The sequence below is a fragment of the Lycorma delicatula genome, chromosome 1 (genome assembly GCF_047948215.1).
Source record: "Lycorma delicatula isolate Av1 chromosome 1, ASM4794821v1, whole genome shotgun sequence".
Taxonomy (NCBI): domain Eukaryota; kingdom Metazoa; phylum Arthropoda; class Insecta; order Hemiptera; family Fulgoridae; genus Lycorma; species Lycorma delicatula.
In genome coordinates, this window is record NC_134455.1 from 292,361,354 (window position 1) to 292,389,274 (window position 27,921).

Sequence of the window (27,921 nt, forward strand, 5' to 3'; positions counted from 1 at the left end):
CTTTGCCTCGAAGTAGCTGACTTTTTGCAGGGTTTTTACTTCCTGCACAGCTACTTCATCTTTGTAGACAGGACAATTCCTTGATCTACAAGAATGCGCTCCTTTGCAGTTAATACATGTAGGAGGCTCTTTACACGGCTCTCCCTCATGCACCTCTTCACCGCACACGCATATTTGCGGTCTTTCGCATCTAAGAGCTGTGGGGCCAAAGCGTTGGCACTTGAAGCACCTCATTGGCTGCGGGACAAATGCCCGCACATCCAAACGGTGAATCCCCGCTCTTATCTTTTCTGGCAAAGTAGGCCGGTTGAAAGTGAGGACATGAGAAGCTGAGGGTAAGACCTCACCGTTCCTTCTCATGTTCAATCGACGGCACTCTATTACTCCTTGTGCTGCTAATTCTTCAACAATTACTTGTTCTGAACAGTTTAAGAGATCCCGACAAACCACAACACCCCTTGAGGTGCTGAGTGTACCATGGGGATCAACACGTACAGCCAATTCTCCTATTTTTTTCAGCCCTAAAATCTTCTGAGACTGTATATCATTAACAGTCTCTACATGAAGTCCCGTAAAAGTTTTCCTTATTTCTTTAACAGGGCCTCCAGCACATTTGTTTATTTCTCGAGCGATGAGAAAAGGACTCACCCTCGAGAAATTTCCATCCTCCTTTGTAATGACCAAATATTTGGGTTTCGGTACATTACTACTTTTACAAAAAGCTTTTTGTAAGCTTTTTCTAGCCTCAATCTCTATTTTTTTATTTTCCGTACTTTTCCTCCGTTTTGCCTCAGGCGAAACGGCTGGTTCTAAACGAGGGTGTTTACGTGCACCCTCTGCCACGTTGGTTTGTTCAGGAAAATTCATGAACAAATAATCCCTTCTGTAGTAAGGCTAGCCGCCGGGGTACACCCCCACTCCAGGGCTACCAACCCTGGAGGTCCGTTCCGGTACTCCGGTGGAACCGGCATATGTCCTGGCAGAGAGCGGATGCGCAGTCTCTGCACTGACTCCAGGCCCCTACACACCGAAGCTTTCAGGGCTCCCATGCTCCGAACATGGGCACCTTAACTACATGCTTGCCATCGCGGGGGGCATGTGGACGACGAAAGGTCTCCGTTACACCTGCAAATAACTTTGACCGTGGCCGCCACATCGCCAGCTCTAACGGCGGTATTAATCCATTTCCGTAATCGTTAATAATGTCGTATCTGCAGGTGGCCGTAAAGTCCAGTCCTGTAATTCGGCCTATAGATGTAAATCGACCGAAAAAAGTATATCCGAGAAACAACACTCGGAACCCCGTTAGCCAGCTATATGTAATGTACTTGAGTACAGCTGTTGCCGCCCTGGACGTGGAACGTAGATGTTGTGTTCCGGACGTGGGGAATATCTACCTCAGGGCGTAATTATTCTTTAATTTCTCTTTGTTGTATTTCATGTCTTTCTTAAAAAAATGTCATGTCTTTCTTGTGCAATTAAATGAATATTTAATTGCACAAAGCTTAATTTATTTTAATTATTTCTATTAATGCCTTTTACACTGTACTGTAACTATTGTTTTCGGGTATTGGATAACTTTTCTGTATGCTACTATTGTACTTCATTTCATTTTTGAAATATTGTTTTTGGGGTTTAATTATTTACACATTTATTCTTTTGCGATAACAAAAAGCAACATTTAATTGCTGCTTTTTGTTATCAACATTTAAATGTTATGTAACCTTAAAATCGAAACGTTTAATTTTTTTTACCCGATATTAATTAAATACATTTGTTAAATATTTAAATTTTTTAGTATTAAAAAAAAATTGTTAACTATCGTCAACGACTAAATAAATTAAATTCATATATTACTACTCAGTCGATATCAGATCGGTTTTCCGTCGTCCCCCAGATCATAAAATTAAGTCTAATCCTTAATGTATAAACGATTAAAGTTAGGCTTTTATCCAGATGAGACAGCACTATTGGTTCTTTCTGATTACATTGTGCTAGAAGTGAAATAGTCATAAAACGAGAATGGTATAGTCACTTTAACTGCATGTATATAATTTAGAAGTGTATTATTCGTTATTATACGCCGATTATTAAACTTTTTTTTAATAAATATAATCGATTAACAATGCAAGATTTATCTACATATACCGATATTTATGTTATTACTTTCATACATACAAAATAGGTTGTATGTAAAACTATAAGTAGAACGATTTTAAAACAATAAAAAATAATCGTTTTTTTTTTATGATGATGTCATTAAAATAAATAAAATTATGTAAAACTAATAAAATACAGTAAAATTAATAGCTACAATAATGAAATTATAAATGAAGAAACTCAGTTGATTTTTCCGTTACAGAAAAAATATTGCAATAATTTATTTTACCAAGGAAGATACCGTAATAGCGTCTTTAGATTACACGAACAACTCCATCCAGTTCATCGATGCGTTGAATTGACATTTGATTTAGCCATCTTATAATTGTACTTTCAGTCTACTTCTTTTTTATATTTGCGAGAATTCACTCCATCGTGTTTAACGTCTTCTTAGATACCATATAGGCGAGCGGTGTGCGATAAACGTTAAGCAATAATTTTAAACTGATGTATGCTTGCAGCCTTAGCTTTAAAGAACGCAGATGCAGAATAGCAAGAATGAGTGAGAGTCATCTTTTAGTGCAAGTTTTTTTTGATATTTTATTTCAACCACGAGCGGTAAAAGTAGAACAGGAGTGAATTTATCGAAAGTTTATACGTATCTTAATTTTACAATTAGTCGTTCTTCTAAGCTGATAGGTCTTCTCCGATTTGTACTCTTTTTTCTTGATTTTTACTTTTCACTTTGTGCAATAAAATAACGATGCTTTCCACTGATGGACTTAGATATTCGAAAAACCTACCAGGATATCTTCGGAAACTGCGGTGTAGATTATTATATTCTCCGTAAGTGTAACATCTATTAAAGGATGTACTCCGTGCTTTCTTTTTCTTCTGCCTAATACTATTAAAGATGCTTTTATTTGACTTTCATAGAAGATTTCACCTTGAAATCTTCGAGGTTGAAATGACCTCGGAAATGGCATACCGACGGCTGAGTAGAAATTTTCTATTTTTTTCGATTTTCATTCGCTGCTCATTAGTATGCACGCAGCCTTATGGCTTCTCAACTATCTAGCGATTATTGCTTTGATTTATTTGAGCAATCGCTCTTTATCCCATCCTCTGCAAATTTCCATTCCAATTTAACTGTTTTGTGGCAATAGTGACTATGATTTTTAACATCCATTCTTCGTCTATTCCTTTATTACTAGTCGAACCGAAAAGAAAATACTTAAGTTCTGCCAAGAGATTCATCTCTACTGCCTCTTTAGGTGCGCCTTCTACGTCAGAATTATTAACAGATACGTGCGTACAAACTTAAGGGCAAATTTATCTTAGAATTCCTAGTTAAATTACCTCTTTCCATCTTCTTCCTACCGCTCCAATTTAAAGAATTACATTTAGAATTATCACCAGAAATCTACAGTATTCTCCAGGAATAAATATAACTTCGTATTTCCAGTGGCAATATTGTAACTACTTTTCTACTTAAACTGTTTCATCTTAGACACTTGACAATCTAGAATTATTTTCAAAATAAGGCATTTTTACAATGCGAATAGTTTTCGAATCTTTTTTTTATCACAAGAATAAAAATAAATTTTATAATTTTTAAAAGCAATACTTTGTTCAAATTTTCTGAAATAATCTCATTTTAAAATAATTTTAACGACTATCGTGTTTTACGAGACTCTTTAGATTTGAGTGGCTCAGTACTGAATTGAATTTACACATAAAAAAAATCTTTTACTAGTTTTATAAAATACTGTGACATATTTCTTTAGCCTTTTTCTAAAGGTAATGAAATATATAGATTGATAGAGAGTGGGGGGGGTCTTTAATTTTGAGTCATTTGTAAATTTCGTCAATGTTCTACAATATCCTTGCTAGCTTTTCAGCAATTACAGCGTTGGTTTCGTTTTTTCTTTATGTATTTTTAAAACCTCTTTTCTACATAAGGAATTCTTTCTGATAACAATTCTCGTGTAACAGAGATTGTGTTTTTTTAAAAGGAGAGCTGTAGGAACTCAAACGACAGTTAAAAAATGTAATAATTAATGAAAGCAAAAGGTTTCTTGACATTTGCATTTTTTTGTTTCGGTAGGTTATAATAAAACCTTTACCCAGTCTAATCTTTGATATCGTGATTTTTTTATTTATTTACATACTTAAAACAAAATATTTTCAATTATTAAAATAAAAAAATTATTTTTAATTTCAGAAGGAGAATTCTTTTCAGGGATCTAGTTTTAAATAATCAAAGGCCATAAAATTAAAAAATAAACATTAAGTTCAAAAATCTCTCTTGAGAAACATTTTTAAGGACTTTTACTAGTTTCCCTAAGAAGGTAAGAAAAAGCTATAACTGCAGATGGCCAAATTATATTGGTGTTAAAGAAAGTAGTAGAATAAAATTTAATCGTCACATTCTGATCGGTTAAGTTGGTTAGATTATATTCTTAAAATTTCTTTAAAAATTAATTCTTTGTATGTTGTTTCTTTTTTTACAGTTATTTATGATCGACAACTGCGCGGATGACTGGCGTATAGCGATGACGTGGCAGAGGATAGCTCAGATATCAATGGAATTAGTAATATGTGCAATACATCCTATACCTGGCCAATATTATTTTCTATGGACAACGAAATTAGCTAATAAAGGCGGTGACATCGGTTCAAGATGGGTACCGTACGATGTTGCGTTATCTCTACCTATGTTTCTTAGATTATACCTCATTTGTCGCGTCATGCTTCTACATAGTAAATTATTTACTGATGCGTCATCTCGAAGCATCGGCGCATTAAATAGGATAAATTTCAACACAAGGTAAGAAAAATTATTTTCCTATGTTCTCCTGTTTCTTTTCCACTTTTACTATCTATTTTTCTTTCTCTCTTTCTTATCTTTTTTTTTATCTATTCCTTCATTTGATAACATATCCCAACCTCTAATCTCTAAAACGCTAAATCTTTTCTTTTCTCTCTAGCTAGTACAGTTCTCATTCCTTTTAAAGTCTCTATTTAGTATAATTCCTTTTTTTTACTCGTATAATGATATTTCAATAAGGGTTAAAAATAACGTGGCACAATCTTTTTATTTTCTAGTTCAATAATCGTTAAACCTCCCTTCTAAATTCACACAAATTGACAACTGCTGATTTAAAATTATAAAACATTCTGTACAAAAATGATAAATAATTATAATTTATTATGCAATTGTCGACTATTACGTTTTTATTGTTCCATTACAGTAATGAAATAATATAGGCAATTAAATATTTAGTTAAAGTAGTTTATGAGATAAAATTGCCTGGAAATGCAGACATTTAGATGAATACTTCATAAATTCACATTTCTTAAGGTTTTTTTTTTTTTTTTAATAAGGATATCATTCAAATATTACTAATAGACTTATGTGCAGTCTGTTATATTTGAATATTCGGTAAATATTTTAACTAGTCTGTTCGAGTTAGCGGTATTCTAGAGTGTGATGTGGCCGAACTAGAAAGATTTCAAAATTTTGTTATTCGGGTAAATTAATGTTTTTTTCGAATAGGACATGCATATTTTCTTCTTTTTTTTATAAACAGTTTATTTTAATTTAATTTTCCGTTTTCAGATTATAAGAAACAGATTTTGGCTATAAAATAAGTCAAATATTTTTTTTTTTAGTATATGTTTAAATACTGAAAATGAAAATTAAATGTTTAACAGATCGATATATATATACTTACATACAAGTATGTGTAAATCAGAACTAGCTTCAAAATATTTAACTAAAATGCATGACATAATTTACTTTGATATGGTTTTTTTTTTTCACTTTTGAAATCAACACTAATTGCCCATTTTTGAATAGAAATTATTTGTTTGAGAATTATTTTACAAATTCCAAACACCAGTCATTGAAATATCATATACATAATAAAAATCATATATATATATATATTCTCATCCTTACTGGGCTATGGGGGGTTGCGTATTGTTCACTAATTGAACGGATTCCATTAGAAATATTAATATTTCAGTAAAGAAACATAAGAGAAAAGAACTCAAACCAATATCTTCAAAAATCCGTAATTTTTTTTTTAAATCTACTAATGGTAATAAGTAGCAAACTTCAGAAGGACAAAGCTTTGTACTATTTTTCATAACTTTACCTTCCGCATGCTTTTACTCAACATTACGACTTACTGCGTTTAAAAGATAAAGCAGATTCTTAAATTTTTCCATAAAATATATAAGTCGTGTACGGTTGCATTGTTAGTGACAAAATATTATTAATTGGTATAGCTTTAAAAAAACGTGTAAAATACATGTCTTTTCTTGTTCATAATCAATAAGAGGTAGTGTTCAGTGTTTTACATTTTTAACTGAAATTTTAATAATTATTGGACATAGATATTTATAGTAGTTGCTTAGAAATTAATTACTTTATATAATTTAGTCGAGGCAAATATTCAAATTTCCATCAGCCTAGAGACTGCAAGTTAATCCTGCTCAAGTTAAATTGAAGTAGAAGACTGTAGTCTTCAGTCTGTTCAATCAGAACAGTAATATCCAAAGACGTTTTGGTTACATTACTTAGCCATTGGCGTTCAATTTAGTTTTATAAAAAGATAGAGTTAAATTGATTCCTTATCGGAAATAAAAAGCAGTGGAATTTTATTTAAATTAATTTATTATAATTCAAATCTAATTTCTTATCTAGTATAATTGTTTTTTTTTTAATTTTTATAGTTTTTAATAATAATTAAAAATATATATTTATCACAAAAATATGATGTGTGCAAATGTTTGAAAGTCCGATACATAATGTTTTACCGTTATAAAATTAACCCCATACAAACAGCCGAAAGTAATCACAAAAATAATTAAGTTAAGTTGTGCGTAGCACTCGGCTGGATAGTAGTCATTTCAAACTGATGATAGCAGACGGACAAAAATTGGCAATTTGCCACTCCATAACCAATTATATTGAGAATCGAACTATACTGAACCCGTGATCATACATTTTCAACAGCAGTTCCATTAAAATTTCTTTAATAAGATATAGACATTTGAAAATTTTTATTTTCTAACACGTCATATTTATAAATTTTATTTATTTATTTACTTTTGTTTTTGTTTATATATTAGCTTCCTTACATTTTTTGTTTCTGACACCTTTAACAAGATCTATTTATTCTTTAAATAACTAGAGGAATTATTTACACCCAGTTACTGACGGTGATGATGAAAAATGAATTTTCAATAGTCTGAAAAACGCCAAACCTGATCAATCAAGATTTGAATTCTGAACCTTCAGGATGAAAGACAGAAATGTTACTATTCCACCACGAATGGTGCCGTATGCAATAAAACGTAATATTATAACACTTCGTCTCGAGGGAGGACTCAAAAACTGACGGTATATTCTGTTAACTATAGAAAATTTTTTTTTTTCTTTCAAAGTATCATTCACTTTACTTTTTAATTTTCTCTTATTTTCACTTTCTTTTTATCTACCAGTAAAACATTTTTATAATCATTTTCCTTTCAGTACTTTACGTGACTACTTTCTTACTATTCTCTATTTTTTCCCCTATATTCGTTCTTTAATTTACTTAAGCATTAACCGTTTCATTTCTATCATTAGATCATTTAATTTTCTACTTTGTTATCAAAAACCATAATTACTTTTTAAAAAGATTTTTTTTCTCGTGAATCATTCTTTTGCACTTCGTTTCGTTGTATTAATTACATTTCCCTCTTCCTATTTCCCTTTTGCTTGCTTATTATAAACCTTGCCTTACTAAATGCATATTTATTATTTTCTTTGATGACATAATAACTGTTTCCTTAAATTAAATATTAAAAAAAAAGTGATAATTTACATTATTGAAATCCGAACAAAGTAATGAATTTCCATTACTTTTATTTGAATATACGAACTGAGTTTTTTTTTTAATTTATTTCTCCTCTCGAACCCAAACTTTTCTCATAAAATGATGAATCAGAATTATGAATAAGTACTAAAAAAGAGTACTTATTAATGAATCTATATATTAATTCATCTGAGATTAATTTATTAAGAAAGAAAATCTAAATTATAATATACAATATAAATAACTCCTATATTCTAGGGTACAATTATTTTAACCAGAAATATTACCATGGTTTTTATATATCAGAAATATCATATCATTTATTATTTCTTTAAATAAATTATAATTATTGTTACGAAATAAAATTCTAAAAACAGACAAAGAGTTCTAATATTTTTCTCTTGATACTGAATTCCTTTCTGTTGAGACCCTCTGTACCTGCTCACTTAGATTTGTCTCACTGTGTATGTAATAATGAATTTTTAAAAACTCATAGTCAGTCAGATTCTGAAATGTATGCCAGATAAATCATTTGTATTTTTTTAAAGAGTTCCAATTTTTGGAAGAATTGCGAAGAAAGAATTTCAGAATGAGATGTAGATTAAGAATTATATCACTTACATTTATGAAAACTTGCACGATAGAAGATTAAAAAGAGGCCCTGTTTTCTCAAGAATGACTGGTCACATTTAGGTTAAATTTTTATCACATTTATTTTCGAAAAGGGTTTATCATACCTGCATGAATTTCAGGTCTTGAAACTACTCGTCATAAATGTTATTCGCTAAGTGATACTGAAGATTTTAGTGATGTTTAGAATTTTAGACAAGAAATTCCAAAAAAAAGCATGTAAGACTTTTAAACTAAACTATCGACTGCAAAGGATGCAGTTGTAATACAATCAAGACGAAAGTACTATTTTTTGTAAATTTTAAAATGACCATCTCAGAATAAAATAGCAATTATTTTAAAAACGATCGATATCTGGATAACTGTTAATCTAAACGAATTAGGATATGAGAAAATCTTTGTTATTAGAAAGGTATATTTTTTGAACACTCTACATAAATGTTTATTTTTAAAACTAATTAAAGAAAGAGCCCATTATTTGATTTTCTTTCAATTTTTGAAGAAAAATTTCAGTTATGAAATGAAATAGCTTGGGTGTACAGAAAACTGATTAAAAAATAAAGTACAAATTATTTTTTATACCTTATTTTTGTTTTAAATTATTATAAAGCGAGGTTTTAGGATTAAAACTCATCGCTGAAGTATAACCCGTCTCGAATAATAAATATCATTATTAGTTTAACAAATTATTTTTCGAACGTGATAGAACATAAAACGCAATTTATTTTATCTATGATTTAGGTTCTAGGAACGATGGTGCACCTATAAAAAGGATAATATTTCAGCTGAAGATCATATTTTATCAATAATTGAATATGAACAACGTTCCCCGACCACGTTATATCTTCCTTAGTATGCCAAACACTTTAAAATAGAGGATGACAATCATTAATTATGTACTATATTGATTCACCGTGTTATTCACCTTTATTATTGTGCATAAAAAAAGTCACCCTGTATTTTGCTTTCACAAAGTGAAAAAATTTCAACAAAATAAAAGATCATATACAAACGGGTTTTTTAGTTCTAATTGTCTGTCTGTATTTTTAATTTAAATAAAAATTCATATCTCAATAACGGATCGGTTATTTAATATACAATTTGATGAGCATATATAAATCTATATTCTAAATAAAATATTCGTAATGTGAAAATGTTAAGTCTTTTTAACTTAAAAAATAGATTTTTTATTTATTCTTAAAATATGCAAATATTCGCAATAAACTAAAACAAAAACTATAATATAATTATGTCTAATTTTTTTAGATTCAAATGATAAATCTTAATCATTAATATCTAAGAAACTATTAACTAAATTAATGTCTTAATCATTTTGTGTGAACGAAATATATCAATTAATAATATTTTAACCATTTTTATATGAAGAAATTAAATGTTATTGGTTAAAACAAAATTTCAAAAAGCCAAGTTTTAAGGAAAAGTTTGAATGAGACAGTGCGCAAATTCAAATCGGAATAATAATTTTGTGCCAAATTTCATCTCCTTCGAAACAATAGTTCTTGCTTTTTCTGTTTAGCCTCTGGACCACCGTAAGTTACTATTTCAGAGGATCAGTGAGGATGATATGTATGAATGTAAATGAAATGTAGTCTTGTACAGTCGCAGGTCGGCTATTCCTGAGATGTGTAGTTAATTAAAACCTAAACACCAAAGAACACACGTTATAGTATTCAAATCCATAAAAAAAGTAGTTGCTTTTACTAGGATTTGAACCTTAGAACTCTCGACTTTGAAATCATCTGATTTCTGATCACCACTAGACCAACCCGGTGGGTTCCATAATAGTAAAGCTTTCTAAATAAAGAAGGAAGAACTTGAAATATGTATGGAAAATGTTAAACGAAAATAATAATGAATTGATGAACGAAAATTATTAATTAAATTTACTTTGTCATTTATGATTACCGGACAGATTTCCGGACGACCTTTTTATTCAGTAGAATTAACCAAAGTTAGCTGACTGCCAATCAGCATTTATTATTTGTTGATTACAGTGCTTCAAAACCTTGTTTCAAGTCCTTTTTACGGTATTATATAGGTAATTTTAAAAGGTATCTCTGTCCTACTGGATATTTTGATCGTTGAGGTTTACATATTAGCATTATTGCAATAATTTATTGACATGAGACGGGAAAGAACAAATTATTAAATTGTAGGTAATTAAATCTCTTACGGACGGTATAATCTCAAAATTGAATAAAGTAAGTAAATACAAACTTATTAAATTATTAAGCATTAATCTAAACAATAACTAATAACATTAGTGATTAATAATTAGTTAATTGTGAGTTGAATAATAAGAATGTAAATTAAACAAAAAGTACGTGTTAAGTACACTTGTAGTAGTGCACACGAACAATCGATAAGTAGATAATACCCTATTATGTCTGCAGAATTCTGATTCTACAAATATATTTGTGTATTTTATTCATACGTTTATGAAGCGACTTAAATAAGTTATATTGCAAATTTGAACAAGCTCGAACAAATGAATAATTTGGAATTATTGAATTTTTCCTAATATTGAGTATAATGTAAAGTCATTCTTACTAAATTCTCACTGCAGATCTCACTGTATTATTCTAGTGTATTCAAAAATGCTACCGCTTAAAATTTGTAATACATGGTTAAAGCACGTCTAATATTGTAAGAGTTTTGCAGCGTGCATAGAATAATACTATAAAAAAAAACAATAAATAGTAAAATTGATTTAAATGTTTAGGTGCTACACCTTTTTCCCATCTCATATAAAATAGTTGTAGTTAATTTATCTTCCTTTTTCTATATACCCAGTGCTCCCTGGTAGAGAAATATCCACGTTGACTTAATGGATTGTAATTGTTATTATAATCATTACTTCATTTGTTAGGTATATCCAGTTCTGTGAAAATGATTAAATTCTATCCTAAAGTGTGTAAAAAGATAAAAAACTTACTTTAAAAGACTACACAATTAACTAAAACTCTTACTTTTTTTTCAATTGTTCTTTAAATTTAGACTTTATGAAGTAAGCGCCGAATCAGAAACACATAAATACTGATCACTTACTAACCCCTAAATTTTTCCCCGACTTTAAAGTCAAAATTTAAAGACTTAAAGACCAGTTTTGAAAAATTATATTTTTCCTTAGTTATTCCTGCAGTTTCTTTAAGTCTGTTGAAGTTTATTTTCGAAGTTTTACTATATTTTTAATTAAAATTTTGATAGACCAACAATAAACGCTACCGATATAAAAAAGTATTCGTAAAAAAATGTGAATTTTCATACAAAAAGAAAAGGAATACACAGAAAACGAACAAAGGTGCTTGATATAGAGCTTGAACTAAGATTTTTTTGGAATACGGATTACGTATCACTTTTTATTCACATCGATAAAGACAAAAAATTTAATTCAGAAAAACCACAGTATGTAGCCAGTTTTCTTACGTAACTGAACGTTAGATAAGAATATGTGAGAAGAGGTATAATGTTTTACCAAGTTTTTTAATTAATTTTCTCGAATGTTTGTATAAAAATATGTTAAATATAAAAATGACATCAAGTTATACAGAGCGTTCGGAAAGTGGCTGTGCATTATTCTTTAGAATTATGCAGTGCGTTCTGTTCTTTCACCGTTAGGTTGGTTGGCCTAATTGGCTTTTTGGGCGTTGCTCAGTAATAAACCAAGACATCAGTTGAGTTACGATTGAATGTGCTTCGTTTCGTTTCATGTTGTTTCGTTTATCGGAATCAGTAGTTCTTGCGAGAAATGTAGTGGTTTTTTCAGTAAAGGAACACATTTTTCTCGTTGAATACGTCTTTCGTGAAGGTGACAAGTATATTGATTTATTGAAGCACAAGTTTCCTGAAAAGTTTCCAAATCCTCCTCACCGCAATGCACTTTGAACTCATCGAAAATTTCGGGCAATAGACTCTGTTGAAGACGCTGATCAGGGTAGAAGACCACCTAAAAAAAACGAACAGAAGCTGCTTGATATTTCAGACGCTATATCAGAAAGTCAATGCGTAAGTTAGCACAGTAAGAAAATATCGGACTTGCTACCACACATAAAGCTGTAAGAAAATAACAGAAACTTTTTCATTACAAAGTAATGTGTGTTCAAGAACAGAAACCACAGATCTTGCCAAAAGATTAAATTGTCAATAGTTTATACGTTTTATTGACCAATATTCCGTAGGTATCCTCAACATTACTTTTTTGTCAGAATCGTGGTTTCGTTTGGGAGGCTATATTAATTCACGACTGCAGTTGACACCGAACCTCCCTCCATGAATTATACGAAGGCAGAAAAAAAATTTGAATCTGGGTCGGTGTGAGTAGAACGTGCTCTGTAGGTCCAATCTATTTTGAAAATATAGTTAATAGCGATCGTTATTGAGTTTTTAACAAACTTCATTAGTCAGCTAACAGAAGTGGAAATCAATTACGGCTGGTTCCAACAACATGGCGCCACATCACACATAGCTAGGTGACTTTTCACGTGAAATGTCTTTAAAAATCACACCGAAACATACGGGTGTCAGAATAGAAATTTTTAGCGTAATGAGAAGGTCTGTATCGTTCTGCCTTAATAACTGCTAACTATTAGTTTCAGAGACGTAAATATGGTGTCATTTTATAACTTACATGGTCAGCTCGCCTATACGACTGAGTTTGCGTCACTGATGATCAGGTTGGGGGGGAGGGAGCACAGCGCAGATAGGCTAAAGTCGGCGCTCTCGCTCATTTCCATTCAGTATAGCTCACGACTGAGACGTGATAGCGTGGTGATTCGTGTGATTGTGTTTAGAGTTTGTCGAGATAGATCAAGTTAAGTAATAATAAGTGTATGGTGTACAGTATTTATCTGTAAAAACTTATTATGCCTTATGTTTCTCACTTCTCATATCACAGACCAGTATTGAACAAAATTATCTTCCAATATTAGTCGAAATAAGTGTGATGTGCTATTTATTGTCTGTTTTATGTTAAAATTAAATTTAGTACGCAGTCATTGTCTTGTTTTTATTTCAATCCGATACACTAAAAATGACTCCTGACATACAGACCGACCAATTTATCTGTGAAATTGGCCAAATTAAAGAACTAAAATTTTCCATTGGAGACTTCCAGTTTTGTTCAAAAAATACGACGGTGGCTCTCCCATTTAATTCTACAGTTAAGTTAGTCGGTCTGTAGCTCGGAGGAACTTCATCCAAGGTCTGTATCGTTTCACGTTAAACCAGCCGCCGTGCGCACTGACAAAGCCGAACATTACGAAAACACAGCCCAATTTATTACGAAATATCTTTGGTGAACGAATCATTTTGAGGGATTTGCGGCCTGCACAACCGCCCGATCTGACTTCCCAAAATTACTTTGTATGGGGAACAGCGAAACAAGCAATTTATTGCAAGAGACCACGCACGATTGATGAACTAAAAACCGCAATAACGGCATACGTTCCAGACATCCCAGTACATCAGCTGGTTGAAGTGTTTGAAAACAAATTGAAGGGCAGTATTTTATTGATGTTGGAGAAGGACATTTTCAACACCTTTTCTGAATTATTCCAGTTGTTGTAATATCCGTTTCTATAAAATAATTAAATAAAAATACAAAGTTACAATTAAGAAAGTTTCATCATTACACTTCCATAATCCCAGTGCACAGCAACTTTCCAAACGCTCTGTGTATCATTATGCTGAAATAATTCTACAGTAACGACAATAAATGAAAAATATATCAAATCGTCTGTGCAAACATTTAGAAGAAAAGAAATAAGTAATAAGTAAACAAGAAATAAGAAAAGAAATAAGAAAGTAAAGAAAAGAAATAAGTAAAAGAAATAAGTAAAGAAATTAAGTAAAATAAGAAATAAGTATTCTTAATTTTCAAATTGAGAACATTTTCTTTCACAAACTGAACTCTGTTAAAAAAAAATTATTTTTTTTAGGATACTTAATCCTTATTTTTAAAGAGTAGAAGATTTTATACTCAAAAAGAATTTATATATTTTTTTTTAATTTGCTCAGAAAATTAAACTTTATTTCGTTTTAAATTCAGCTTGAAATACCGAATTAGTTTTAGAATTAATAATATTTTTTGCTATAATAAAAAGCTTAAATTATGTTAAAAATTAAACTTTCAAACGTTTGTAGATTTTATCGTTCGTTTTCTCTCACGCAACTACTGTCTATGAGTTTTTGCAACAAAGAAAAAAATTATACTGTATTCATTTATATAAAACTGAATTTGTTTATCTCTAATGTCAACAAGCTTTTGACCTACATTATAAATCCGTTATTATTATTCAAAATGTTTTATGATTGTTAATTATTTCAGTTTTTTTTTCCTATTTATTTGTTGTCCTATTATATTAATTGAACATAAACGGATAAATTTTTATAATTTTTTTTTGTGCAAAACTTAATTTGTACTACAAGTATCTAAAATACACGATGTGTACTTGGTTTACGATACAATCAGATCTTTTTTTATTAAATTAAATAATAAAATCAATTTTTGATGATAATGAAATGAGATTATAGTAAATAAAATAAAATATATATTTAAGAAAATGTTATAAATAAGAGAAAATGTTTATTATAATGCGATGACCCTTAATATTTATCCCAATTCGAGCAGGGTATCTTACAATATCATAATCGAAGAGTCCCAAAGCTGTAGTTAAACGTTAAAAATGCCAATCCTGACCGACTGTATACAAAATAATCCATATTACTTATCTTTGGAACTGTTGTAAACATTTCTAGAGTAAATTTTGGATAGTATAAACACTCTTTCTGTAACAAAAGAATAATTTATGAATAGTTTGTCTCTGGATGACATTAGGCATCGGTAAAAGAAAATTAATGACTGGCTTATAAATGAATAATTAAATTGTTTACGTTAATTATTTTATGTTGTTAATTTCTTAATATTATAAATAATGTTAATATATTGGTCTTTTATCATTTAATAATACTGGGATTTACAGTACCCGCCGCGTAACAACGAGCTTGAATGATCAGCCCGCACGTCACTGCTATACTATTATTCTCTGAAACATTGGCTTACCATGATTAGTCATCTCTTAGTAGCATATATGATGCAACTTTTGTTTACGAAACAATGCATTTTTGTGTGTTTACAGTATTAACAAACTGACATCATGTTTCAAATACAAAGCAATTATATTTTATTTATTTTTTGTTTCCATTTTGCTATTTCATGTATGTAAAATTCAGTTATGTGGTTCTGCCTCTCGGTACGGTTCTTTTGGCGCGTGTCGTTTATTTTGTAACATAGTCAATTAATGCACGATATTTTATAAAAAAAATTTAACGTTGTTTACGGTTCAAAGTTATTAAAGTAATTCGTTCACGTGCGAATAGTTATGGCTGAATTTAAGTCTGTTGGAAAGGTAAAAAACTTCAAAGGCAGGTGCAAAATTGTAAACAATGTGTATGATTTTATGAAGAAAGAATTTTTAGCTGTAGGAAAATTAAAAAAGACAAGCTTTTAATTGCTATGCAGAACTGTGAAGAGAAAACTGCAGCTGCCTATGGCATTTCCAGGACTCAGGTCCTGGAGCCAAAAAAAAAAGAAAAGAATTGAAATTCTTCGATCCGAGGGGCCAGAATATTTCTTCATCACCTACGAACACCTCTAATGGTGGAGGGGGATCCGAAGGGGGAGTAGAGAGTTGGGTGAAAGGTCTGGCAAGTAACACGGCGATTCTTTTACGTTACACTAAATAGTTGAGTTCTCTAGTTGACCGTAATGTGACCACAGAATTGGATATTAAAGAGTTCTCGTAACATACATGCATCACTCGAGTGGTAGATATGTTATGGAATGTTCTTGATGACACTGATGTAGAATCTCAGGAGAGGCACTTTATGCCGGAAATGGTGGACGAGAGTGCTCAAACATACTGTAATCACGGATGTAGCTTCGCAGATTATGAAAATGGATATGTGAGAATGGGCCGGTCTGCGTCCTGGTTTGTTGTGGAAATTCGTCGTATAATTGACGACGGTGTCGCTGATGGAGATCTTGAGAGGCTGGTTCTTCGACGCTGGCCTGAGAATGATTTCCAATCCTCAGTTCTGTTGGAGGACACGGCTGACATCGAAAGACACGAATTTAGGTTGGATGATTGACTTGCCGGCAGGGGCTGACCACACGAATCTCGTTCTGGTTTTCCCAAAAGCGTCGTGGATCAGGAACCTGGCTCGTTCAGGTAAATTGACGGCGTGCCAAATCCTTGTAGTTCAATCCTCTGCACGGGACTTCTCCGGGGACGGTGTTGGTTCTCGGATTGACATTGGTTACACTGATTACACCCTCATTATTGATTCAACGGCCGGGAACCGGGATGTGGCTTCCATTTTCTGTCGGTCGGTTCCTCGAGTTATGCAGGATGGTCACAGTAGGGCGGTGTCCTTCTCAGGGCCTTCTCGGAATGAGTCGGCCAACTTTTGCGTCGCTCAGTTGAGTACTTCGGTCAACGGGTGGGAAGAATCACCTTGTGCACCTGTTGTTGTCAACGCCGAAGCATGTCATCAGGAATCGACCGGTAGGCCTGCCGACGACGACAGTGGTAGTTTCCCCTCGCCGGAGGGGAAACCCTACGCCGATCTTCTCCGCTCAGTGAAAGGAGCTGTGTCGCCAGGTGAAGTCGGGGTCCTTTTCGCACATAAGGGGCACAGGGAGAGTACCTTCATACCCGAGTGCGGGCCGATAGTGGTGCAGCTGAACAAATTAGTAAGGACATTTCCCCGAAAGTCGAGGGCACCACTACGGCTCTGAAAGGGAGGGGTGGCAGGAGAGTTTACGTTCTTGTCAAGGATGTGTTCTAACTACATAGGATGAGTTCGTGACGAAACTTCGATAGGTTACGGGGGAGTCACGTGTCGAAAGACGTTTTGTTCATGCTACCGGCTTATGGTGAGACGCAGGTAGTCATTGCGGCCGTGCCACCCATCCTAGCGGACAAATTACTGGCCGACGGACTGTCCGGACTGGATTGTTGTTAGCTAGCAGAGTCATGAGAAGCTCAGCTGACGACCATTGTTTCCGCTGCTGGAAGCCGGGCCATAGAGCCAATTCCTGGACTGGGCCAGACTGTAGTGACCACTACTTTACCTGTGGCGAGGCCGGTCACCTGCGGAAGGACTGCCAACGGGAGGCTTGGTGTCCTTCCTGCAGGTTGCATGGGCATGCATCCTGGAGGCGGGGGGCATGCTCATAAGCTCCCATAAGATGTGACGTCTGCTGCGTTCTGTTGGGTATCTGTGGGGGACAGCCTCGTCCAGGATGGGTGGGAGGCTCCGGCGTTCCACCATCAATGATTGGACAGGGACTCCTTCGCAGCGCCTTCGGGGTGGGAATGAAAGGCAGTAGTTCCGGTGAGGGATCCCTTTGGAGGCTCCTCATTAGAGGCAGGGCATAAAGACCGGAATCCCGATGAGGGATCCCTTTGGGATTTCCTCATTAGAGGTGAGGCACGCAAATATTGACCGTGACCCGGCTAATTTTGTGACACTTTGTTTCTACCGAGGTAGCTTGAGGCGATGGCAATCCCCAAAGCTGAGTTTATGCTTGGTTGCGGGTCTGGCTCTGAGAGGAGGGGGAGGTGGGGAAAATAAATTTAAATAAATTTTGTTTTGCATTTGAAACTGAACCTGTTGTACTCCATTTTTTAACTAAATCGTAAATCGTAATCGTATTCTTCGCTGGGATACAGGTATTCGGAAATTTTTCTACGAATATTCGACATGATTCTTCAAACAATCCAGAACGAATGTAGGCCTCAACTATAGCTATTCTCTCCTGGATTGAATAAGGCAATTTACAGAAACACAACTGCACTCACAATACTGCACTGACACGTAACCACTTGACAAACGGCAGCAACAATCAGTAGTAACATACATCCACTAGTCGCGATAGCCATATGAGAGTCTTTCATAAATAGTGTTGGGTTTCATTATGGGTTCGGTTTTATGCTACTCACCGTTTATTTCATATACTGTATATGCATCACACTCGTCAGAAAAACCGGATATATATTGTAAAATACAAATTTATTAGTACTGATCTTTTTTTCAGGTTTGTGCTGAAAACATTGATGACAATATGTCCTGGCACTGTTTTACTAGTATTTATGGTATCGCTATGGATAATCGCATCGTGGACTCTTAGACAATGTGAAAGGTAAGTTTTAGAAAATAAAATCACATTATCACATTGGTTTATCTAAATGTATCTTTTTTTAATCTTCATTATCAATGTTATCGTTATTTGTTATGTTAATGTGTTTTAATTATTTTTAATGTTCCCTTATCCGGATGTGATTTCTTTTATTATTTTTAATAATTATTAATATATTCTAATATTTTTACATAATTCTAATTTAATTTATTATATATTATTAAAAATAAAATAATTTAAGTGATTACATTAATTTCTTATCTAATAATAATCATATTATGTATTTTAACAAGGTAAACTACGTTTTGATAAAACCAAATATTGTTATGAACGTTAATCAATATAAGCAATATTCATTTTTTTTATTTATTATTTTAGAATTTACGGATATTTTATTAAGAGAAAGATAATTTTAAAGGTACTTTTATTAAATATTTTCGGTTTATTCATATTTTTAATAAATGTAATTCGTATTATATATATTTATTTACAAAAATGAATTAGTTAATTTAATTAAATTTAATAATTTTTTTTTTTTATAACGTTTTCAAAAATCCTGTACGTTAAAAAAATGTAATATTTTATTTAATATATTTAAATATATGCATTTTTTAACAATAATAATTTTTAGAGAGAATATTTCAGCCAAAGTTGAAATTTGAACTAGGTTTAAGTGTAAAATAAAATATAATATTAATAAACTATTCCATTTTTAAAAAAAATGCTTTATTTTGTTTTAATAAATATTTATTATTATTAATTAAGGTTAGAAGTTATTAATATTAAAATTTAACCAAATGTATGTGAATAACTTTCCTTAAATATATAAAACGCTTTCCTTTTCTTACTTAAAATATTGTTGTGTATATTACTAGTATATATATATATTTATTATATACATTTCTTTTAATATGTAATTAAAAACTTTCAATATACTGGACTGATAATTTTAAATAAAGTAGTGCTGTAATATACGTATATTATATAGAGTATTATTTGATTGCTTTTCAAAGAGAGCTTTTTATGTTTTATTTTAAGATTAAAATATTATTTGGCGAATGATAATCGCTTTAACATAGAATACCTATAGATATTCTTCTGTCTTTTCTTTTATTTGGTTTATATAATTGCACTCATAGTTATCTGTAAATTTATAATATACATATAGTAATAATTTTAGGTAATGTTAAAGTTTAATTATTTGATGAATAGCTGATCGTAAAAGCAGAGAATACCTAAAGGTTCATTGTTGGCTTTGGAATTCAAATTACATGATGGAATTTAGTAAAGGGAAGCTGAATTAATTTTGGATGACATTTAATCCTATTTCTTTTGAACCTAATGTTGAAACTCATTTACTAATAGCTCTAACATTTGAAACCTAAAAATATTATCATTTTTTTATTATTGTATTATTATTTTTTTTTAAATCAGTCTTATAATTTATAAATGATTATTTTGTATCCGTATTTTAGATTTTATCGTATATATCAATAATCTAATTTCTACTGATGTTAATAAATAATTATATCCAATGACATTCAGTAAAAATAAATTACATCTGCAATAAATAAAACTTTATAAAGTGAATAATAAATTAGGATAATAGAATTTTTTGTTAATTTTTCAATATAAAAATTTACATTTTACGTTTTTGTTTATTTTGTAATAAATAGTCTTATGCAATGTAGAATTCTATATTAAAACGTATAAGTTTGAACAGTACAATAGGTATTGCATCGTAGCAACAGAATATTATTATTACATAATTTTATATTCACACTGTTACTTTAAATTCGTTTTACCTTAGAATTTTTGTAATAATTACCAACTCAAACTTATTTGTTGAGTTAAAATTAAATGAATGAGTTTTTTGATTGAGTCTTAACTAACAGTAGATGCATGCTCTGTAATTTAACTTTTTATTTTTTTATTTGTAAAATTCGTCTGGAGAATGGTAATTTTAACGAAACAACTACGAAACAGAATTGCGTAAAGTAGTTCTGCAATTATGAAGTTAAACAACATGTAATTGCATCTTTCAACATTTTATGTTAATATAATGTAATAAAAATTATACTGCCATTTTGCTATTTACTTCAAGATTTGTTTTATTTATTTCAAATACTGAGGACTTTTGAATTTTTAATTTTCGGTTTAATATAAATAAAACAATGAAATTTACAGTTTTAAAAAACTTCAGTATTTAAAATAAGAACATTTTTTCAAATAAATTACAGCCTTGTTATTAGAAAATATAATAACAGGAGAAAATGTGATATTAAGGGTCTTTCATAAATATGGCCAAACTTTGTAAGAAATCAATCATTCTATTATGGTGGGGTTTGTTAAAAAAAATGTAATTACACTATGAAGTTTTTAATGCTAACTTTATTTTTATTTCATAATAATATCAAAAAGCAACTTTGAAGGAAACCCATTATTTTATCTCAAATAATTTATAATTTCACCACAGCATTATAAATAAATAAATTTTACTACAATAGAAAAAATTTTGTTACAAAACTACGTTTGATTCATATATTTAGATGGCTGCATCACAGCAAATGTTAGTATACTTTACCTCTACCTCTCTCTTTTCTCTGTGTATGTGTGTGTGGGTATAAGATTTTTTTTCTGAATTACGACAAAATTTGTTTTTCTTTACCGATAAATAAATTTTTTATCAAAAAATATTTGCACCAAACACTAAATTAAGTTCGTTCGAAAATTCTATCCAAGTAATATGATAATTTTACGCTTGACTCTTTATTAATTTTTATTACATATTTTATCTACAGAACCACTCGTATCTCCATCGCTCGTATCTCCTCGCTCAAAAGTCAAGCTCCTCTTTCTGGCTCTTGACTAGTTAGGATATCTGTGCAAAGCATTAATAGCCCCTTCAACTGCCCTCTGCATCCTTATGCCGAAGAACAACCGTGGCGAATTCGTTGAAAGCTCTCCAGTTGCGGGGTGAGTCTAGGATGTGTGACACCATATCCTCCGATCGATCAACAATACCGGCTTGCATACGATAAACACACCATTCTGGACAGTGGAACAGGGTGTGTTCCGCTATGTCTTGAGCCTGTCAGAACATGCACGTGGGGGAGTCGCGCTTGCCAATCCCATGCAGGAACGACTCGAAATTCCCATGCCCATGATTAGTTATGTAATGTGAAAATTCACATTTCCATGCCCTCTGTTGATCCACATCTCAAGGTCAGTAATAAGTTTTCTAGCCCATTTTGAGCATCCGCCAGCTTTCCATCTGCCCTTCCAACTACTGATGTATTAGCTCTCGCGTCGGACTTATCCTTGCCAGCGTATCTTTGAGCACGCTCATTCATCTGCAAGGAGGGATGGCCGCCAGAACGCATGCTGCGTCGTACGAGACCGTCCTGTAGGCCAATAGTACACCCAGTAGGGATCTCCTGTGGATTCTCTGCAGCCTCGTTAAGTTTCTCTGTACTCTAACCGCCGCACCCCAAACTGGGGCCACGTACAGCAGTGTAGAAGTGTTGGTCGACATTATAACGCTGCGCTTAGAGGCCCTTGGTGCGACCCGGGAAGATATTAATCGATTCAGAGCCATCAGAGTCCTCTTCGCTTTGTCACAAGTTTCCTGCACGAGCATACTAAACTTACAACCTTGGTCAATTGTGCCCCCCAGATATCTGACCTTATGTTTGGGTTGTAAATGTGATCCCCAATCTCAAAGTGATGGATCTAACTCTTCTTCTACTCGTCAGGGTTATATATTCGCTTTTCTCTGACGCCAGTGCCAGGCCATGATCACCCATTCAGCCCTCAATAGCTACCAAAGCTGAGTTACCGCGTACCTCAAGTTACGCGGTAACTCCGTACGACCTTCGATTAAAATCGCAGTGTCGGCATAGGCGATCGTTTCGGTCCCCTCCGGCATTTGAAGTATAAGAAGCCGTCATAGGCGATAAATCATAGCTAGGGCCTCAGCCAGACACCTCCAAACGTCTGGAAGGAAAGACCTCCACTCTGCGTATCCGCCGTGACCCAGCGCTCACTGACGTAGTGCTGAACCTGTCTCCCCTTTTCTCTGAGAACGACCATGATTATGTTCCAAGGAACCGTGCCAAAGGCATTATGTTGTTGTCATCCAATAACATAAGCAATGGCATACCTGCCTTACCTGCCTTAAGCAAGGCAGATCTCCTGCCTTACATCCGCAGTCCAGCTGACCGCCTTAGAAACGGCTTGGGTCGTGGATCGGCCTTTCCAAAACCGTACTGATTTGGTACGGATTAAGTATTTGGTTTGATTAAGTTCATCCACTATGCAAGCCGCCAGCTCTGTGTCAACGGCCTTCCCCATATTATTTAGAAGACAGAGCGAGCGGTACTCTGAAATCGAGCCCACGTCCCTGTTTATTCTGTTTATTAGTCTGGAAGGAATCACATGCGTGATTCCTTCCAGACTCTAGGAAAGGAACCGGTCTCCAGGTCTTGGTTAAAAACATACACCAGCTCCCACGTTACCTGCCACGGATCAGGCCCTTCAGAATGGAGGCAGGTATCCCATCAGGTCCAGGGCTTCTATTGTTACCTAATTTGAAAAAAACTGAGGTTACTTCGTCGAGTGTAAATCGCCTTGCCTCCCACTCTGAAATGTCTTCGCAAGGGAAAAAACGAGTAATTTTTCTGCTCGCTAGCTCATCAGAGAGAACGGGCAGGCGCCTCCTAAATTTTTTCATAACGATCTAGTACGCCCGCTCTCAAGGATCGCTATCCAGAACTTCACAGAGTTCAAGCCATTTTAGGCATTTGGACCACCTAACCTCATAGGTGAGCGTCCTTCTGCAGTCCACGTATCTTCTTGGGCTGCTGCCTTTTAGCCACATCTACCGTCACGCCTGAGTCTTTGTCCTCCTAAGACGCTGGAGGTCTCTATCTATACGAGCAATTTCGGGCGTCCACCAGTACGCCGGTCTAAAGTGCTTATGTCTAATTGGGAGCAGAGCCATCTTCTGTTTTATGACAGACATCCTGGAGTACCTCCGGGGTGAACTGGATCCCGTCTCATATCCTCCGAGTAGAGTGACGTTCATGACCACTTTGTGCACCTGTTGCTGAGTCAGTCTTGGAGGTGGACCTCGATTTTCCTTTTTATCCTGTTCTAATTTAACTCTATCTTACATCTGTAAACAATTGTTCTACATACAATATGACATTTTCTGTTTTAGTTTGTGGTATTTGTTGATTAAAATTCCTTTTACAATTGCCTGAACTTCATTGCTTCCAATAATAAGCTTGAATGCCTAAGGCAAAGAACTTACATAACCCACTACTACATTTATAAACTAATTTACAGGTATATATATATATATATATATATATATATATATATATATCCCACTAAAGTTTGACATAATTTTATAAGTTATAATCGTGAAATTTCTTTTTCCAAATTTGTATCTTACTTTTAATCGTAGATGTTCATCAATACCTCTGAAAGGCTATCACCTTTAATTATTCCATAATTTTATATTTTTCTTTTCGCTTTCCATTACAAAGATCATTAGTGTTAATTTTACTTCTATTGCTAGGGATAAATTGAAATATAAAAAATAAATCATAGCAGGCTCATTTCGAATCGCTCGTCATACTCCATTAAGTGTAGGTTTTATTTTGCTTATTCTGTTATTAATAAATCATAAATTATCATTGACTTGGATTTTCTTGGACTACGAGCAATGAGTGAATGATCTTAGCTTGGTGTATACTTCGTATTAAAAACTAAGAATTTTAATTAAGTAGGATTTAATTATTGAAATTTTTATATTTAGAAACTTGAAAACTAGGTTTGTTAAAATCTGCGAGGTAAGTATTATAAATAACAATAACTTGTTAATTACTGTGTTATGTTGCAGTATTAATTATAGTACTCTAATTATGCTAAATAATGCTTAACTAGTTTATTATTTTGTATTTTTGAATATCATCTTGAAAAGAAGAGGTTCCGTAAGGAAATGAAACTAGTCTGAAGTACAAATATTCACATAAGTAAAGAAAATATTAAGTTATTATTATTTATAAGAACGTTAAACCCAGGTGTGGTATAAAAAGACAGCATAAAACAACTTACTTAAATTTAAGTATGTAATGAATTATATACAAATAAATATTTATACATAATCAATTCGTTGCCGTTTTAAAACAGCCTTATTTTCGGCGTTCTGAAATTCCAGTGTCGACTTTGAAAAACATGTATTCCAGGGTGGTTGAGTGATTTAAAAAGTGTTGTTCTACCTGCGAATTAGATATTACTCTAATAAAGAATAAAGAAGCTATCAACTTTTTATTATTTTCTGCTCGTGACGCCGCTGTAATTACCATATCTCAGATTTTCTCATATAAATAATAATTTATAGTTATATTGCCAGAAAGTATATATTTTATTAAAAATAATAATAATTTGCTCTAAAGAACTTTTTTTAAGAAAATCAACTGGAAAATCAAATTACGTATAGAGTAAACCAAAAAGTCTTAATTTGAACAATAAAGCATAGAACTGATTTGAAACAATGACTTCGAAGCAATTTTTTGTTGTCGACCAGTTGATGCTGACAACGAAGCATAATACTGACATTGACAACAAAGCAATAATGCTAGGTATAGCGTTACAACATTGATATGCGAGACGTTTATATCCTCGTATAAGGATTAATTAATTCATTACAATAATGAAAACGTATTCAGCATCATATCTATAAACTACTACACGATTACACTGTTCTACAAGTTTTGATACGCAGATAAATTTGGTTTATTGTGAAGATTTTGACACGGAATCTAAATATGGCCTCATAATTTGTCCTAAGAGCCTCAACCTCAATTTTTTTTTATTGTCATTTGTAAAAAAATTAAAATTGTAAAACGTTTTATTTTTTATGTTAAGACTAAAATTTTTTAAAGATTTGTTGCGAGTCAATGTTTATATTAATAATGAAATATAAATGTCTGAAATATTTATGAATGAGCCATACTTTATAAATGATTTTTAAAAAAAATTTGGTAGAGTGATCGGTGTGAGTAATGTGTATTACGTCGTAGAACGACATCGATACTGTTTACTGTTACTCATTCCTTCTAGGAAATATAAATTTATCACAGAAATATAATTTAATTAATAGCCCTTTATTAATGCCATCATAAACCGTACAATCTTTTTAATCAATTTTTTTATATTAGAATAATCGAGAGCAGAAAATCAGTTCGTTTTGGTTTTCATGCGATACCATCGCTTTTCTTTTGTTCCAATTTTTTTGATGATTTTTATTGTTTTTGTTGTGCTCCATACACGTTGCTTTATCTATTATGTTAGTAATTCATATAAAAATGACTCGCAGTTGTATAAATCATCTTAACAGTTTTTGCTGTCTGTGTGTGGTGAATTAACTTTTAAATCTCAAAGAAAAAATATTACTTTTTTCGGTTAAGAAATCATATGAACTCTATTTTGAGTGTAGAATAGAAGATCAGAACAAGTCTTGAGCCCTCATAGCTGCTATAATTCTTGTGTTAATTTGATTTTTGTATTACTAAAATCAGAAAAAACGCAAGTAAATTCAAGAAATTTGTTGCATATTGCAGTATTTCTTCGGTCATTAAACTTATTCCATTTAGTGTAGAGTTTCATTGTTTCAGACTGAAACCTCCTTGAAAATGGCATTAAATTATGTTTTTCCACGTTAAACAGCAAGACTTTCAGCACTTGTTCTACTTACAAAATAATTATAATATACTAAAATGAGTAAATTCTTCATTGGATTTATACAGGACAGCGTCACAATTCTAAGGAACTGAGATTGTTTATAAGTTCTGAAAGCCGTCCTCCACCACAATTTAAAGGAGATGGATTAATTCCTCTTGCTTATGCAGCAGAAGTGAAGAGATAAGGCAGTATGAAATTTCTACTGGCGATACAGTATGAAAAGTATTCTTGGCACATATGTGGAGACCTTAAAGACTACAGTCATTTTATTAGATCTGCTGCTCAGTTATATTACGTACTGTTATCTCATTTACCAGAGGCACAGTAGGGACAGGAAACCGCATTACATTAAAAAAAGGAAATTGGCCAAAGAGAAAAGCACTTACAGATAGCGAGAAAAATGTTATTTATTAAGCTCTTGTGAAACTGAAAAACGTATGGCTTTCACCATTACACGTAAAACTTGATTTGATGAAACATTTTGTGTAAGGCTCGTCATGGCAAAAATCAAAAGAAAATATTTTTTGGACTACAGATACGTACATAAGCTGATCAAGGAGTTGGACTTAGAGAGATGTTTTAATGAATCTGAGAAAAATGCATGGATGTCATTTCAAAATATTGTTAAATCATTCCACGACAATAACAAAGCTGATAATTATGTAGAATTGGTGTGTGAACTTCTCGAAAATTATAAAAATTTGGGATGTAATATGTCTAAAAATATCACATGTTACATTCATACTTGGACCTTTTTCCATCTAATCTTGGTGATGTAGGTGATGGTAAATGTTTTCACCATGATACATTAATAACAAAAATATTCTGCCAAGGAAAACCCAGCCCAAATATGCTTGCCAATTACTGCTGAGAATTGAAAACAGAGATTCCAAAGTCTGAATACATGAGAAAACTAAAGAAAATTAGTTAAGTAAGATAATATTATTCAAAAGACTATGTAATTTCTTATAATTTTAGTTTTTTTTTTTTTATCTGTATTATTAAAATCATGTGCCCTCCATTCAGCTTTGAATTGCAAATTTGAGATCTGCACAAAAACTACTACAGGACACATCTTATTGAAATCATTTAGTAGAAAAAAACTTCTTTTTTATGCCAGTGTGTTTTTTCATATTATTAATTCTTGCAGCATATTGCATTGTATCGCGGAATCATTAATATGTTTATTTAGGAAGTATATTTTACCCTTATAAAGCATCTTAAACATTTTTATTAACTGACTTAATCAATAAGAATAATAAAAATTAGTATATAAAATGCTTAATAACGTAAAGGTAAATAGTAAAAATTAAAACTATTGTAATTACAACGAATAATAATAAATAG

The 27,921-nt window shown here is 32.3% G+C and overlaps 1 protein-coding gene across 1 annotated transcript in view; it reads left to right on the forward strand.

Moving 5' to 3' along the window:
- SK (small conductance calcium-activated potassium channel) overlaps positions 1-27,921 on the forward strand; it is a 1,178,465-nt gene that overhangs the window by 982,181 nt on the left and 168,363 nt on the right. The window contains exons 8-9 of the mRNA XM_075354908.1: positions 4,614-4,930; positions 18,721-18,825. Of these exons, the coding sequence (XP_075211023.1) occupies positions 4,614-4,930; positions 18,721-18,825 (422 nt within the window). The remainder of the gene's footprint in view (positions 1-4,613; positions 4,931-18,720; positions 18,826-27,921) is intronic.